Source organism: Oreochromis niloticus, linkage group LG2 (assembly GCF_001858045.2).
Source record: "Oreochromis niloticus isolate F11D_XX linkage group LG2, O_niloticus_UMD_NMBU, whole genome shotgun sequence".
NCBI lineage: Eukaryota > Metazoa > Chordata > Actinopteri > Cichliformes > Cichlidae > Oreochromis > Oreochromis niloticus.
The window spans coordinates 17357705-17373330 of NC_031966.2; the positions used below are offsets into that span (position 1 = coordinate 17357705).

Here is a 15626-nt window from a genome sequence, read left to right on the forward strand (position 1 = left end):
GGATTTAAACCATTCCAAAGCGGTACCCGATACACCCACCCAGTGGTTTAATCTATCTAACAAAATAAGATGATCAACGGTGTCAAAAGCAGAGGTCAGATCCAGCAACATCAAAACAGTGCACTCTCCAGCATCATAATTCATCAAAATATCATTAGACACTCTAAGAAGTGCAGTTTCGGTAGAGTGAGCCTTACGAAAGCCAGATTGAAATTTATCAAGAACGTTGTGTTCATCTAGAAAATCTGTGAGTTGCTTGGCCACAACCTTTTCTAAAATCTTGGCAATAAAAGGCAGTTTTGAGATGGGTCTGTAACTGGAAAGCAAAGAAGGATCAAGTTTAGGTTTTTTTAAAAGTGGGTGAATGACAGCACTTTTACAGTAAACTCATATACTCAAGAAAAACCAGTGTGCTTGACTGCAAACAAACCAACCATTCAATGGATCATGGACCATATAAATAACTATATATGAGAACCTTAGAACTCACAATTAAATGTATAAAGTATTTAATATCAGAAGTCTGAAAAAAAGAAATTGATGCACTTCAGCATGATGGGTCTTCAAAATATCAAAACTGGAAAAAAGGACAGACTGCAATGAGATTTCTGACTTTTACTGGAGGTTTCGTTCTCATTTTCCTCCCTGGAGTGTTTATTCATCTTTTAAACCACAGTATAATCAAGTTTTTCATTTGTAATTTTACTCCAAAAAATATTAATATTGCAGCTTTCATGTTCTAAGTAGTTCAGTAAAATGACATTTATGAATTCCCTCTGCTTATGTAATAGTAATGTGCCCTACTAAAAAACAAAAGAACATATTAACCAATACTCATTTAAAGGACTGTGTGTCATTTGTGTATTTAAACATTGTTTTTCAGTTTCTGCATGCATCCATAGAAACAAATTGAGCTAGTAAATTATAGCCGCACCATATCTTCTAGGTATAAGTTCCAGTTGTTTCAGCTGCTTTCAGATCTGATCACTTCATCTGTTGACTGAAAATCAAAGTATAATAAAATAATAATCAAAAAGTAAAAGAACTTCTCACTTTCACTTTCACCACAAGAAACTGAAATCTGTACAGCTGTGCACAAAAACTTCAGGTGCACAGGAATCACTGCTATAAATTTGGCCAGTGCCACTTTGAAGGTCACCATCTTGTTCACTTCTGAACTACTTTCAGTGGGAATGCTATTTTTGGCTCTCTCATAGGAAGTGCTTCTTATGTATTCTTCCTCTTTAGAGTGTCAAAATGGGAATGTTTCAGCTTTATTTTCGGGATATAGATGAAGGCAGGCAAATTTGGCAATCTGATGATCTGGGTTGTGAGTGAAGATTGTGTTTGTGCAGCCAACAAACTCCTCTGTCTTCATTGCGCGCTGTGAACCAGCACACACTGGCAGTTCCAGTTTTTTCAGCTGAAATTTCTCTGTCAGACGCCTCAGGACAGTACAGTAAAAGTCCACATTAACAGTCTCACCCTGGGGAACCAATTCACGATGCACAACCCAGTGGGGAAAAAATAGGATTTGTCTGAGTGTTTTCTAACCTGAAGCGCCGCCTTAAGCCTTGGAAAGTTTGGACTCCATTGTGACTTCATATAGTATACAGTTTAAGTGATCAGAACAAGGCTTACAGAGACCAATCTATAGTAGATGGTTTCTGGACATGGTCAAGAAGTTGACCTATGAGAAAATGACATAAGCTAAATGTAAATCAAGCAAGGCTTTAGATTTTCATGTATCTATTCTTAGAGTTCAGACTTTATTCAGTGTTTAAGCTGGACTATACAGAAGACTGGGCTGTGATGCCTCTAAAGCACCACTCCCTTGGTCAGCCAGAGTCTCATCTTTGAGTGGGTGACAGCACAATGAACCAGAATGTAGCATTATTTCACCAAAAACAGCGATCACTCTTAGCAAGGCTTGTTTTTCTTTTAAATAACTCCCTTAAGGCCAACTTTCCGCACGCACCCTCAACAGCATCCTGCCCAGTCGGGTACATTTAATCAGTCTCCACAGGCTCATCAATCATTATCTCTACATCCTTACTATCATAAAATGAAAACCTGCCCTTGCTGCCTCATTATAACAGTGCTGAGTATTTCAAGGCCCTTATCGTTATCCAAGTAACATACCTAGGTGTAAACAGAGTTTTTAAAAGCTCTCTGCAGAACATCCATACCAGCAAGAAGATTACTGCCAAAATAAATACCTTCAGCCTTTAGGTTGTAACCTGTTTGTCTAACAGTAAGGCAGCGCCAGCAGCAAATCCCATCTCACCGTGCCCTCGTCTGCACCAGATAATGCAGTTTTTAAGAGTTTTTCTCTTCTGTGAGGCAGGCCGTCTAACCATCTGAACTGTATGTTCTTACAACACCCGCATGACAAAAATACCAAAGAAATTAATTCACTTATTTAACTAGAAGCACATTGAGCACAGTTGACCAAAGTCAAATGGTTTCTTCACTTTTCTGCAGCTGAGATTTTATGTCACACCGACCACCAGCCTTACCCAGTCATGCGCTCTCAGTTCTGAACATTTTGTCCTTTGTGTGATGCATCTGCACCGGCATCACAGAAAGCAGGTTTTTTTTCTCTCAAAGAGGCTGTAACTAACAGATCGCAGCGATGTCAGAGTATGGTCACCAGATTGGGGGATATTACCTGCCAAATAGGAGCCACGTGGCCACACCTGCTGCTTTATTAATCTACGTTGCTGTTTTTTGTGACAGACTGGTAGTAACAAAGTGCCTAAAGATACAATTTAAAATTGATTCTTTGCTCAGTCGTCTGTGTTGACATAACACTGGCTCATCCCTTGAGTTGGGTGCCTTTATTTATGCTTGAATGATTCATAGGTCAATGTTAAGTGGTTCCGCAAACAAACAAAAGCATTCCTCTGAAAACGGTCGGGTACAAGGACTGGAATGAAAATGAGTGAAACCTTTGAAAGACCTTCAGAAAGCCTTGAGAACTATTGCTCAAGACCACTTAAAAAATACAAGAAAGTCTGGCTCCTTGGAAGCAAAATGCAAAGAAATGAGGAGTACAGCGCGGTCTATAGGGCTGAACAATGAATCTAATTTTCATTTCACTTACATTTCAATTCAGTTTAAGCTCGCAGTGATGAGTAAAACGAGGTGATTTAGATAAAACGACTATTGTGCCACTCTTAAAATGACTCTCTTTAGTAAATTTAGTATTTTTCCAAACTCTGAGTAATTGTGGTAAATGGTCATCTGAATATTGATCATGATAAAAGGATTTTTGCCACCATCGAGCAACCCTGCCTATCCCCAAAAAACACATTAGTTAAATGTGCTTCTTCCACTGAGACACATTTTTCCATTTAATATTGATTCGTGTCAAGCTGTATTACTACACTCTTCCACTGATAGACACACAATCCTCAATCTTATAAACAATTTCAGTTTTCATGGGTCATTTTTCTCTGCTTGCTGTGTCATGTTTACTAATGTTTCAGGTGTTGTCCCATGCGCCGTGTGCTAAAGTGCTTATGTTTGTTAATGTTTCTTCTCGCTCGGTATAATGAGAGAAATGGCTGTCATTAAAATGAGCCTCAGGTTAAATCGCCTATTAAATTGGATGATAATACAAACGAAAGGCTCTCAAACTATGTGGGGAGCCTCTGCGTGTGTTGTCTGTTAGCTCGGAGATAACAGGTTTCATGCGACGCGGAGCTGAATTAGTCATTTGTTAACGGATCTCTTCTTCTTCCGATCAGCTGGAATGACAGGGTTGTCAATAGCTTGTTAAGGGTGATGGGTTTGATTAGAAATGTGTCCCTCCACAACTGTGAGCCCTGGGAAATATGCTAATTAAATTCTTGCATATGGGCAAACATGAATCATGAAAGACAGTCTCATTAAAGGGAGAAAGAGAAATCAATTTTGGGGTGTTGGTTTCTCCGAAGATTAGCAGGCAATGTAGGATGATTTGTCACGCCGAGGACATCTCTCATGCCATCAGTTCTTCTTCACTGGTTCAGTCACTGTCCTTACTGTCAGCGAGCTGTCGCCACATATCACTTCACCGACGCAAGTGCAGGTCATTGAAGCCATTAACCTTATTATTATGATCACAACAAACATCTTTATCATTTCTTTATATGTATTTTATTGTCGTCACTAAGAGTTTTCAATTGGGATTTATCGGCTGCTTTCCTTTGTGAGTAAAGGGGCATTTCACTGACTTGTGAGACATTATAAATGATAAAGCCAGGATATTCAGACTTTCAGTACCTAATATATGGAAAGCACTTCCCATTATATATACAATAGTTTATTTTCACTGGAAACCTCCCACACTGTAAATGTAAACTCAGCTTCACCCACAATTATTCTTTATGATAAAAAGCATAATTTAGAGCCAGAGATAAGGGTAGCAATCTAAAACCAATTCTAGTTCAGTCCTATCCATTTAATTGTATGCCTTGTAAGCTTGGCGGGTTTATCTGACAGTCTAACTTGTGGCTTTGGAGCTTTGCACACCTCAAATGCAAGCCTTTATTAAACACAGTTTTTCCGCTGTGTTTGGGTACAGAGCCAGTAAATTGTTCCAGACAGAATATTGATTATAAATCAGTAAAGAAATTGATAAAGCAATTGATGTGTATGTGGAATCCATAACAGTCCATGATAACTTATATCTATCTCTAGCCATAAATGACTTTATTTGTAGTAACTGCTTTTCACAAGATAAAGGCGTCGGTGAGCTACAGTAGGTCTGTTTGATACTCTGACAGCTTCTGAATCTCCTGATTTTTATATTTGGACTCAGCTTGGTAACATAGCAGGACAGTGATCCGAAACACACCAGCAAGTCCACCTTTGAATGGCTGAAAAAATAAGTAAATAAACAAGCTCAAAATTAAGGTTTTGGAGTGGCCTAGTCAAAGTTTGGACTTAAATCCAAATTAAATGCACAGACTGTACATCCGTGAAAACCCGTCCAGTGTGACTGAATTCACTTATGTATAAAATGAAGAAAGCACCATAATAATTCGAGCGGTCAAGAAGACTGAGAAAGTGCCTTATAAATGTAGTCAATTTACCATTTATTCCAGTATTTGAATTTTACACCACCCTCTGATACACTTTTGTGAACAGCTACAAGACTTTTGAAGACTAGCTCGTTTTGAACATTCCTACATCTGAAGTTGTACTGTTGTTCATCTGTTGAATTGATTTTTGTGTCACTATAATGAATTAATTACGTAGTTTAAATTAAATTATGTATACATAGTACACAAGCTTGTTCAGTTTCCCAGACATCAAGGTGAAGTCTTCAAACTGTTTATGCCCTTCAACCAAGAATCACCAAAACCATCAGTGCGCTACAATAAAAGACAGCAACATGCATTAAATCCTTACACCTGACAAGCTGGGGTTTTTTGTTTTTTTAAGCTGATCATTTAGCAGGTCTGCTGTAGATTACTTTGCTGTTGATGGACTAACATATCATTAGAGCTGTTTTATATTCCAGAAAAATCAGGACGCACACTGTTACATATTTAATAGCTGACTTGTTTGTGCCAGTTTTGACTCAGAAAGAGTTAATTACATCCATATGGAGTTTACTGTCTTAGGTTTTCTTGTTTCTTCACAATCAGCTCATTTCTGGACATTATTCTAAAAATAAACAACTTTAAGACCTCCCTCCTCCCTGTCTGCATACATTGGTGCCTGGCTTGTTTCTCAGTGTGTTATTCTTCATATGTTTCTAATGTGCTACAGCTGGAGATGTCGAAGCAAGACGACAGAGGAAGCGAGGAGAGTGCTAATCAAAGCAGCGTAAGTGGGGAAAAATGCTCAATCCTCCTCAGTCCTCCAAGTATTGTTTTGTGTCCTCATTCTCCCTTTTTTCTTCTTGTTTTCCTCCTCCTCCTGACTTTCCCCTCTCTCCTCTTCCAATGACATGACAGATCATTACGGGCCAAACCAGTTCACTGCAACTGCATTTGTCATTTAATAAATCACCCAGACACAAGTGGGCTAGGAAATAAAGGAGTCATAAAGTTAAAATGGCTTGCACATGTGCATATGTCTACACACCCACACACCAAGACACACTCACAGGGTGTTATGGATGGATTAAAAAAAAAAAAAAAAAGGCCACCAGGGATCCCACACTAGAAGTGGAAATGGTACGCACCGTACTATGTAGAACAACAAACACAGACAAAATCTCTTCTGTTATGCTGCCTTTTTTCTGCCACCTGTCAGAGATCTGAAACAAGCAGCTTGATCATTCGCCTTCCAAGTCTCTTCCCCTCTCCCTCTATTTGTTCTTTTCAAACTCGTCTCCTCTCTTCTGTCATTGTGTATGTGCGAGACACGCTTCCCTCTATTAGAAATATAGCTGCTGGCTGAATATCCTCCCTCGCCTCATTATCCCCTTCCTCATTCATTATCCCCGTTTTCATTGTCTCTCTGGATTGACATGTTGGTGGTGAAACTTTCTGGGGTGCTCGTCGCACTTATTTGTGCATGATTGTCTTTTTATTGTGTCCCATGCATCAGCCTAAATTTGAATTTGTTTACATTGCGCCAGATAACTCAGTCAAACAGTGCCAGTGGCTGTCTGCAGACTCATTTATGCTAACCGTGTGTGTGTTTTGTACACGTGTAGGAAGCCACAGCATCAACGGTGGTGTCCTGCAGTCAGGAGAAAGAAGGTCCCACAGAGAGGAATCCACCGAGTCCTGTCCACTCTGAGAGGGAAGCTCTGCTAGTTGGTACGCTGACACTCTGGCTTTTTCCCAGCACTCTCACTGAGACATTTCTTAACCCATGAACTGCTCAGTGGTAGGCCCGGGCCCTTCTGTGTGGAGTTTGCATCCTCTCCCCACGCTTCCTCCGGGAGCTCTGGTTTCTCATCAAAACATGCTAAGCAAATTGTCTTTTCACTGTGCCCTTTACCAAGACACAAGCTTACAGCTACATTTGATCCCTGGGTGGAACATGGTTGCTGCTCTTAATACCTTGGTGGGGTTAAATATAGAAAATTAATTTTTCTGTAGGGAGCGCTAAAGGTTATCTTCATCTTAATATCTAGGAATATTCAGCAGATACAGGGAATTAGTAACTGGCAAAGGAAACCTGAATGTCCACTCAAAGTTAAGTTGTTTCACTTACATCTTGTGTTTGTTGAATTGCAGATACTTAACACAAAGGAATATTTAACCTAAATTTAAAAATAGGATGTTTTTTGACATATTTGTGTGTTTCATGTGAAGCAGACATCAGCTCCTGGTTACACTCAAATGCCTCTTTCTACAAAAATGTGTGTTTCTTATATGCAGAGATTATTATTATAACACACACCTTACTCGAGCTGCCCTCGGCATTCATGGCCCTGCACTTGCACACAAAGTGTCAGAGTGCTTTGAAGACAGAAAATAGGAATGTTTGGATAAAGATTCAGAAACGCCAAACCTGACAAGTGCTGCATGGGAAGTATGGATGCTGCACCAACCACTGCATCTATGGCTTATGGGGAAAAAAGGATGACGACTTCCTTGCAACAAGTAAAAATCAAAGGTTACATTGTTTTTCATTTTTGGTGACCAATTGCAAATAGTTGCCGTGACCAGCTGCTTTTGACTACTTAAAATTGAAATGCGATAGCACAGGTTGCCTGTTGAGAGGCAAAATGTCTCTAAACAGTTGCGATCTTCCTTTGACTGACTGCAGTCACACTCAAATAATGATCAACTAGAACACATGTTCTAGTTTGCAGTATGAGACTCAACTCAGATGGTTGCCAACTGGTTGCATTCTGGTTATAATCTTATTGAAAGACGGGGTTCCACAGTGCCTGTCATTGTGCAGGTAAATCACCATCCTGCAGCTACTTTTTAACTATTTGTGAAGGAATTTCTGAATTGCAGTTTTAAATCTATGAGTTTGGACTCTGGATGTAGTTAATGCAAATTTGTTTTTTGGGATTTTCAGGTTTTATAATTTTTCAAGTGCCAACTTGACCTCATTCAGTAGCCGACTGACTTGGTTTTATTGTTGTTTTTTCAATGTCTTGATCGACCAAAGTCACTTTGAAGACAACAACTGACTGCAAGTAGTCTCAGTCTTCAAGGCAACCATATCAAAGGCAACAATATTGCAAGTTTGTGTCTCGGTCTCCAACCACTGTTTTCATTAGTGTGACTGTAGCTTCAAAGGTTTCCTTTCTATAGAGCGATCACCTATTTTTGGAATTGCCTCGTGGAACATTTTACAGAAACTTTTAATGTTCAAGTGTTGTTTATATCTATTGGTTTGTTTCTTCAGGTAATTGATAGTTGTGTCAGCTTTCAGACGTGATAGTTATACAATTCTTAGAAAGAAATGTGGTGTAAAATAAGAGGAATGGCAGCAGTGTCTGTTCCTTTCTGGAAGTGAAAATCACCATTTGTCATCTTTTATGGTCTCATCAATGTAATGATCATGAGCTCTGACACTAGCACATTCTGGTAATCTACACACACAGACACGCAGAGAGTGGGTGCATATTGCTCCAGCAAACGTCTGCTGTCAGTTGGAGAACGTGTTTATTGGCTGCATTTTAAGGTGAATAAGCATGGACAGCAAAACGATTGTAGTGGGCGAATTGTTGCAAATAAATCATCGTGAATTTTAACTTGGTGTGCTATCTAAATGCGCCATTAGATTCTCAGTCGGTCTCTTAATCATTGTCAGTGGAGCAGCTCCAGACGAGCACGCTGTTTGTGTTCAAGTATCGATTGACCTCCTGCAGGTGACAAAAATGAAGTCTTGGAATACTGTTTTCCTCTAAAAAGACTCTAATGTTTATTATATTTTTGCTTCGGTGTTTGACCCAGCAGAAATCATCGTTGCTTTCACTTTTTTTGTTATTGTTGTTTGTTTTTTACTTGTTTTTGCTTCTTTTTTTTTTTCTCAAATCAGGGTACCTCAATGCTGCATAGGTGATTTGTAAACAGAGGTGGAGGATTACCTCTCTCTCCTGGCCCTGTCTGTGAGCTGATAGCAGATGGTTTGTTTGAGCTAGGGGAGAGTTGGGCTTTGATGAGAGACAACGGCATCAAAGCCACCATTAAACACTCTCTCTAATCTGGAGCCACAATGTACAAGAGGCTCTTAACAGTAGTGGGACTCTGGGAGACGCCACTCGAAGCTCAGCCAGAGGACAGGAGAAAGAGTCAGATAAAGTGGCGTTGTGAACATACTTGTGTAGTTCATCGACGTTTTATGGGTGACAGGAGGTTTGTGACATGGCTCTGTGTTAACATCTTCCCACGATTTGTTTGTTCTACCTCAGGGATCATTTCAACGTTCCTGCACGTCCACCCGTTTGGAGCCAGCATCGAGTACATCTGTTCATACCTGCAGCGTTTGGACACCAAGGTAACAGACTCGCACGAATCAAAACTTCTTCTACTGTGGATTAGATGCACCTGTACTGGCAGCGTGTCCCTTTCCTGTATAGGACTGATGTATGGGCTTGTATGCCAAGGCCCTGCTGTGCCATCAAAACAAGCTGTATTGCTTTTAGAGCCCTTTGACAATACAAATATTTGTTTTCTCCCCAAGAGATAGGTGAGAGGAATGATAACGTGTCTGTCCAAACAGATTTACACAAAGCTGTGTTTTAGCCCCCTTTGGTATTTAGCGACATTTTTTTTTGTCTTTGACTTTAACTGGGATAAACTGAGAGCTTGCTGTTTTAATATATATATGTTTTTTTTCATTAGCCATGTAAATACTTCCCAGTAAGTTCAAATGTGTAAATTTTGAGAATTTATTCAATATTTATCTATCACCATTTTATGAAAAGTATGTTTTTCTAACAACAAATTTCTGTCTCTCTTTATGATGTAGATTAAAACCATTTTTGTTATTCATATGTTGTAACACACCTGGGTCATGTGAGTGGCTGTAAGAGTCCATCCCCTATCTTCCTATACAAGCTGGGTTCCTCCTGTCATTTAAAGGCTTGGTGGTGTTTAACATGTACACACCAACACATCTAAAAACTCATTTACACAGTGCTTATTCTTCTTTGCCTTCTAAATGTGTACAGCTTGGTATTTATTATTATTATAATGTTAAATGTTTTGTTAAATATAGAAAAATGTGAGCTAACTGTGGGTTTGGACACTGTTTTGAAAAGGTCTCTTGGAAAAGAGACACTCCACTTTTACTGAGAAAAATACATAACCAATCACAGTAAACATCAGACTGGGGACTGTGAAGGCCACTTGAGTACAATGAACTCATTGACATGTTCAGGACACCATGCCAATGAGTTCATTGAGCTTAGTTTATTTGAGCTTTGTGAGATGGGTCATTGTTCTGCTGGAAGCAGCCATCAGAAAAATGACTGGATATGCATTAAGTTGCTGCCGTGCGATTGGCTGATTTAATATTTGCATTAAAAAGCAGTTGAAGGAGTGTACCTAATAATGTGGTGAAGTGAAAATGGTTTTCGAGAAAGTTTAACTTTGACAGTTTCACTTTTCTTTATGTGGACTTCAAACATGTCTACTCATATCTGGCTTGTTGTGACTTTTCCTGATGCGGGAACGTATTAAAAGTAGATCCTTCTTCATGTCACTTGAAGCCAGACACCGCCCAATCCTCAGACATCCTCAGCTTCCACTCTGCCCGCTGAGGCTATTTCATCCCCATCTTTCCGACGAGGCATTTTAGACACATTATCGCTCTTCACTGCCACTTATATGAGGCTTTCAAGATGCCAACTTTCAGTGTCACCTCCAAAAAAGCAACACTAAGATTAATGGCCACTTCTCCTCTCCGCCCCAACAAGAAGACCTTCAGGAAAAAAAATGGCAGCCCATCCCTTTATATTCCCAGGCGCTGAGCAAACATTAAACCCTTACAGATTTCAGACAACTTATCATTTAGTTGAATTAATTGGCAAAAATGCGGATGTCTCAACCGCATCAACGTGGCTGCCCCGAGAAATGAGTGTTCTCTGTAGCAACTCTTTAAATATGCTCATCACCAACCTGACTCATTCTCACACATGCAAAGAGTGTGATGGACTTCTCTGATGCCTTTTGGGGATTTTTTTGTCTTGAGTGTGTTTTAATGTGAGCGGACGCCCACGCTTGTCTGTCTGTGTGCGTCTGAGTTTGCCTGTACATCTGTTGTTCCCACACAGACTCTTCGCTACACACATTAAGCAGCCCACAGAGTTTTGTCAATATCACCGGCTGGACTCCCCAACAACGAGTCCAATCCTCTCTCCTTATCTGGTCGCTCCACACACACAATCACGCACGGCTCCATTGTGTGTAATGACACTCTAGTCCTATCTCCATGATGGCCCTTAATGCATCCTGACACGAGTGCAGCTCTTAAACAATCTACTTATTAATTCAAGTCACTGTGGGATGTTTACAGCAGCTTGTACAGTGAATCTTGGCAGCGTCACCTCAGGATTTAGGTTGACTGATCCTCAGCCCACCCATGTGACTGAACGTTTTTGTGAGTGTAAGTGTAGAGGAGGTGTGGAGTGTGTAAGAGAATAAAGCGTGAATGTTATGAACAACTCACTGGGTGACCTAACAAGGGCTGGTGATAAGCATTTTTCTCTCACAGTGGTTTCCTGCCTTAAAAGACGGTTCCACTGAAAACAAAGTGGATTGAAAAGCATGAGTACACTTTCTCACTAATGGGTATGACTAAAATGTTTGCGATTCAGTTGTAAAGTTGTAATTATGGGCTAAGTATATTTGTCATCTGTGCCGAGTTTAATGTGCGTCGTTGTGCAAATATAACTGAAAATTAGCTCAAAGACAACTGATGGCAGACATCTGACAAGCCTGAAGTTTTGAGCACTACATTAAGGGGATCCAGAGATTCTGTTAAGCCATAGAAAGCATGGTTTGGGGTTAACTCGCCCCCTTTTGCAATCTGCAGACTACACAAAATCAGCCCGATAATTACCAGATCCAGATGAAATTGGGTGTTGGTTGATGTCTGGAACAAAGATGGGCATCATGCATGAAAATTGATCATATTATCTTGCATAATATGTCGTAATGAGTACCGACACTGCATCTGGGACTCCTCGCGGCTCTCCTGACAAAAAGCCTAGAACATTAGAAACTTCTTCAGCGCACTTCTGTGAGATTAAGCAATATGAGCACACAGCTGTTCAGTTTCTTCTACAGTAGAAGAGAGTTTCCAAAGGCAGCACACATGTAAAGAAAGACTGTCCCTATAAATGAGGAGCATTGCTGTCTGTCTCACAGTCATGGGAAGGTCAAGATTTTATTATTCTAACATGCGTAATTTGACGCACTGCCCATCGTAACAGATGAAAATAGTTGCTCTGAATGATTTATCCTTCATCCTATAATGAAACTTTTCCATTAGGGTAAAAACTTTTCTAGGATGACAATGTCTCCATCCGCAGGATACCATGAGTCACTGAATAGTTTGAGTAGGAAAGGGATATGAATCACATGCCACGCTGTGCAACCACCGGATTTAAGCCCAGGTGAATATGAAAGATTCTGTGGCCAACGTCTCCCACATTATAATTAAAATACCACGAGAGCCTTGAGTACATTTTGGCAACTTGCAGAATCTCTACCAGGATTGATTAAAGATGTTCTTGCGGCATATGGATGCCCGTCAGCTTACCAGCTTGCAATTTGGTACACATCTGTATAATAGTAAGTTAGAAAGATTGCAATTAAAACTACTAAAGTATTGCAAAAAGTTTGGTAGTTAGAAGAGGTTTAAAAAAACCCTTTTTGATGGTTAAGTCAAGGATTGAGTTTTCAGCTAATGAGTCTGTACGGCAGTGACAGGACAAGGCAAAGCTGTGTTTGAGTTACACAAAGGGTCCCACTCCCGCAAAGTTTTCAAAGGTAGCAAAAATCTTAAACTCCTCTAATAAGAAGTCAGTGAAGGACAGCGGCTAATGTGATAGATTATCTCCACCAGCAGGACTCTTGACTAGCTGTAGTTTCTTAATGTTTTTCCTGTAAAACCTGAAAAAAAAAAAGCACATCACTATAATTAAGTCTGGAGGAGATAAAGGCCTGAATGACCTTCTTCAGGTCTGCTAACAAGAGGAATGAACCGATCATAGTCACGTGTCCCAGCTGATTAAAACACAGTTGCACCGCTTACTTCAGTGCCATGAGCAGACTTTGACAGTTTTAAATTAAAAAAAATTTAAAATGATTTTAAAACAAAAAATAAATGAAAGGGTTTTACGTGTAGTGATAAGCTGTCCAACAAGATATGATATAATTAATAGTTCCACTGCTTAACTCCAACATCTGGCTTCTAATAACTGTGTAAGTGTTTTATCTGTGGATAATGTGTCTCATGTAAGGACAGTAAAAACAGAATTGTAGGAGAGCCGAGTGAAGTCACAAGAGGCTCGTGGGACAGTAGATGGATATGACCTGTGGTCTGATGCTGGTTCTCCAGAGGTTTCACTACTTTCGAGTGTGATTTGTGCAAGATCTATACTTTTTTGATACTTTTTTTTCCTTTCTTTTTTAATTAATGTGATTGTGTTGTGCACAAGTGCAGATAGATCTGTCTTAAACATGTGGGCTTATAATCTGTACCTGTGTTTGCAGATCAACCCCAATGAGGTGGAGTCTCTTCTCTCTCGGCTGCCCTGCACCTTCAGACAGGAGCTAACTGGTGTCGGAGCCAGTCTAGAAAAACGCTGGAACTTCTGCGGCTTTCAGGGCATCAAGAGCACGTAGAGACCGCCGGTGGCACTTGTGGAGGAGAAAACAGGCGGACAAGGCAACACTGAGATACTGTAGACATGTGAAAGAAACCATGTAAAGTCCACAGCTATCAAAGACCGGACTGCGCCTGACTGTACGAGGACACAGCAGACTGAGCACAGATCAGAGAGGAAAGTTAACAGCATTTCAGGGACTCTGTGTGGGTGGCAGAGACGTGAAAATGCTGCATTTCTATGGTTACAGTAGTGTTGACACCAAGCCCTGGTGATGCAGTCTTCATGAGCTTGAACTCAGTTTCTCGATGTCGGCTAATATTTTTAGACACGATGACTCCCTGCGAGTCGCAGAACAGCACCAATTCCTACAGTCACTGGATTATTCTGTAGTTTTTTGCCCACAGGGGCAGGGCATTGTGATTCCAAAGCCTACAGTTGGCTCAGTGTGGTGTCAGTGTGGGCCGGGTCTACAGGGCTACACTGGGAGGTAATCAGGGTACGCCTGAACACTTCAATCCTCCAAACCCTTTGGCCTCCCTCTCTTCTCTTTTTTGCTGTTCCTGGTTTGTAACATAGATCAAAAAATAGATATATTTCTTCATTTTCTGTAAAGGCGGTTAACAGTTGCATAGAATCATTTGTTGTAATACACTGTAAATGCTTGGATGATATTTTTTGATTATAAAAAAGATGTTTGAGTATACATAAATGAGTCTGTTTATTTTTTTATATATGTCAATGAAGGTTAGCAGGGTTAGGGTTGTACATATTTCAAGTATTATTTGGAGCCAAGGAGTATAATAAGGACTTATAAATTGTCTATGCCATTACAGACATGTTTTAAACCTTTCTAAACCTAAACCTTTCTGATTTCTCACTCTTTACTCACAGGTCTCAAGACAGGATCAGTTTAGGTTGCAGATTAGGAACTTCTGCATGCAAGGTATGATATGAAACGATTCCTGAACATGTTATATTGAGAGTGTATATCTTAATCCTACCATGTTTAATCCACGTGGAAAGGTTAGATGACTGGTTAGATCACAAGCCTGCTGTGTCAGCTTGTCCAAAAAGAGCCTCACAAACTCTGGTGATAAGTGATCCGGCTTCTGATTCTAGTGCTGATACGCACCATTGAAAATATCAGAAAAATGTGGATACACAGAATTGATGTAAATTTGGGCCACAATGCAGTGCTGTGAGGAAGAGCCGCACCTACCATAGTGAAATTGTAGCCCTTTTTTTGAATATTTAATACTTTCTACATGTTTATTCTGAGGTATTTGAATCAAATATTTTTTCCTCAGCTGTCTTAAAACTTTCAGAAGATTTCCAGGTTGCTAATAGGAGGATGTCATATACTTGGGGAAGGGTCATCCCATATAACGTTGTTTAAATCAGCAAAATAAGTTCTGTGCTCAAATTAGAAGGTTTTGAAAAAACACTTCAGGACCTGTTAATAGTGTGGACACATGACACTCATTAAACAGAGCGTGCTTTTTTTTCTTCATTTAAAAAATAGGACTCTAGTAGAAAGTAATTTTCAAGCAGATGAAATCATGACCAGAAGATGAGTGTCAAAATGTGATGATGTGCCCTCTAAAAGTTTGCCCAAAAAAAGCACTTTTCATGGTATTCTCCAGGGTATTATCAGAAAATTGGAGGAAAAAAATCCATTTCCTAATAGCCTACGTCATGGACATTAAATTGGTGCAGTGTGGAACATCTCACAAAAAAAAAAAAAGATTTTGTCTTTAAATTGTGGCACTGGAGTGGGTGTAAAATTGAGCTGGTTGCAGAACAGAGATGAAGTGTGTCTTTCAGTCCTGGAAATTGCACGCACTTATGAAGGTATAAGAGCTCGGAAATCGTG

General features: G+C 39.9%; 1 protein-coding gene across 7 annotated transcripts in view; it reads left to right on the top strand.

Annotated features, from left to right (window-relative positions):
* enox2 (ecto-NOX disulfide-thiol exchanger 2) overlaps positions 1-14456 on the top strand; it is a 177562-nt gene extending 163106 nt beyond the window's left edge. For all 7 annotated transcript variants that reach the window (XM_025910733.1, XM_025910732.1, XM_025910734.1 and 4 more), the window contains 4 exons: positions 5764-5820; positions 6659-6764; positions 9326-9411; positions 13638-14456. In XM_025910733.1, coding sequence (XP_025766518.1) covers positions 5764-5820; positions 6659-6764; positions 9326-9411; positions 13638-13769 — 381 coding nt within the window. In that variant the 3' untranslated portion in view covers positions 13770-14456. The remainder of the gene's footprint in view (positions 1-5763; positions 5821-6658; positions 6765-9325; positions 9412-13637) is intronic.
* Positions 14457-15626: the final 1170 nt, after the last annotated feature.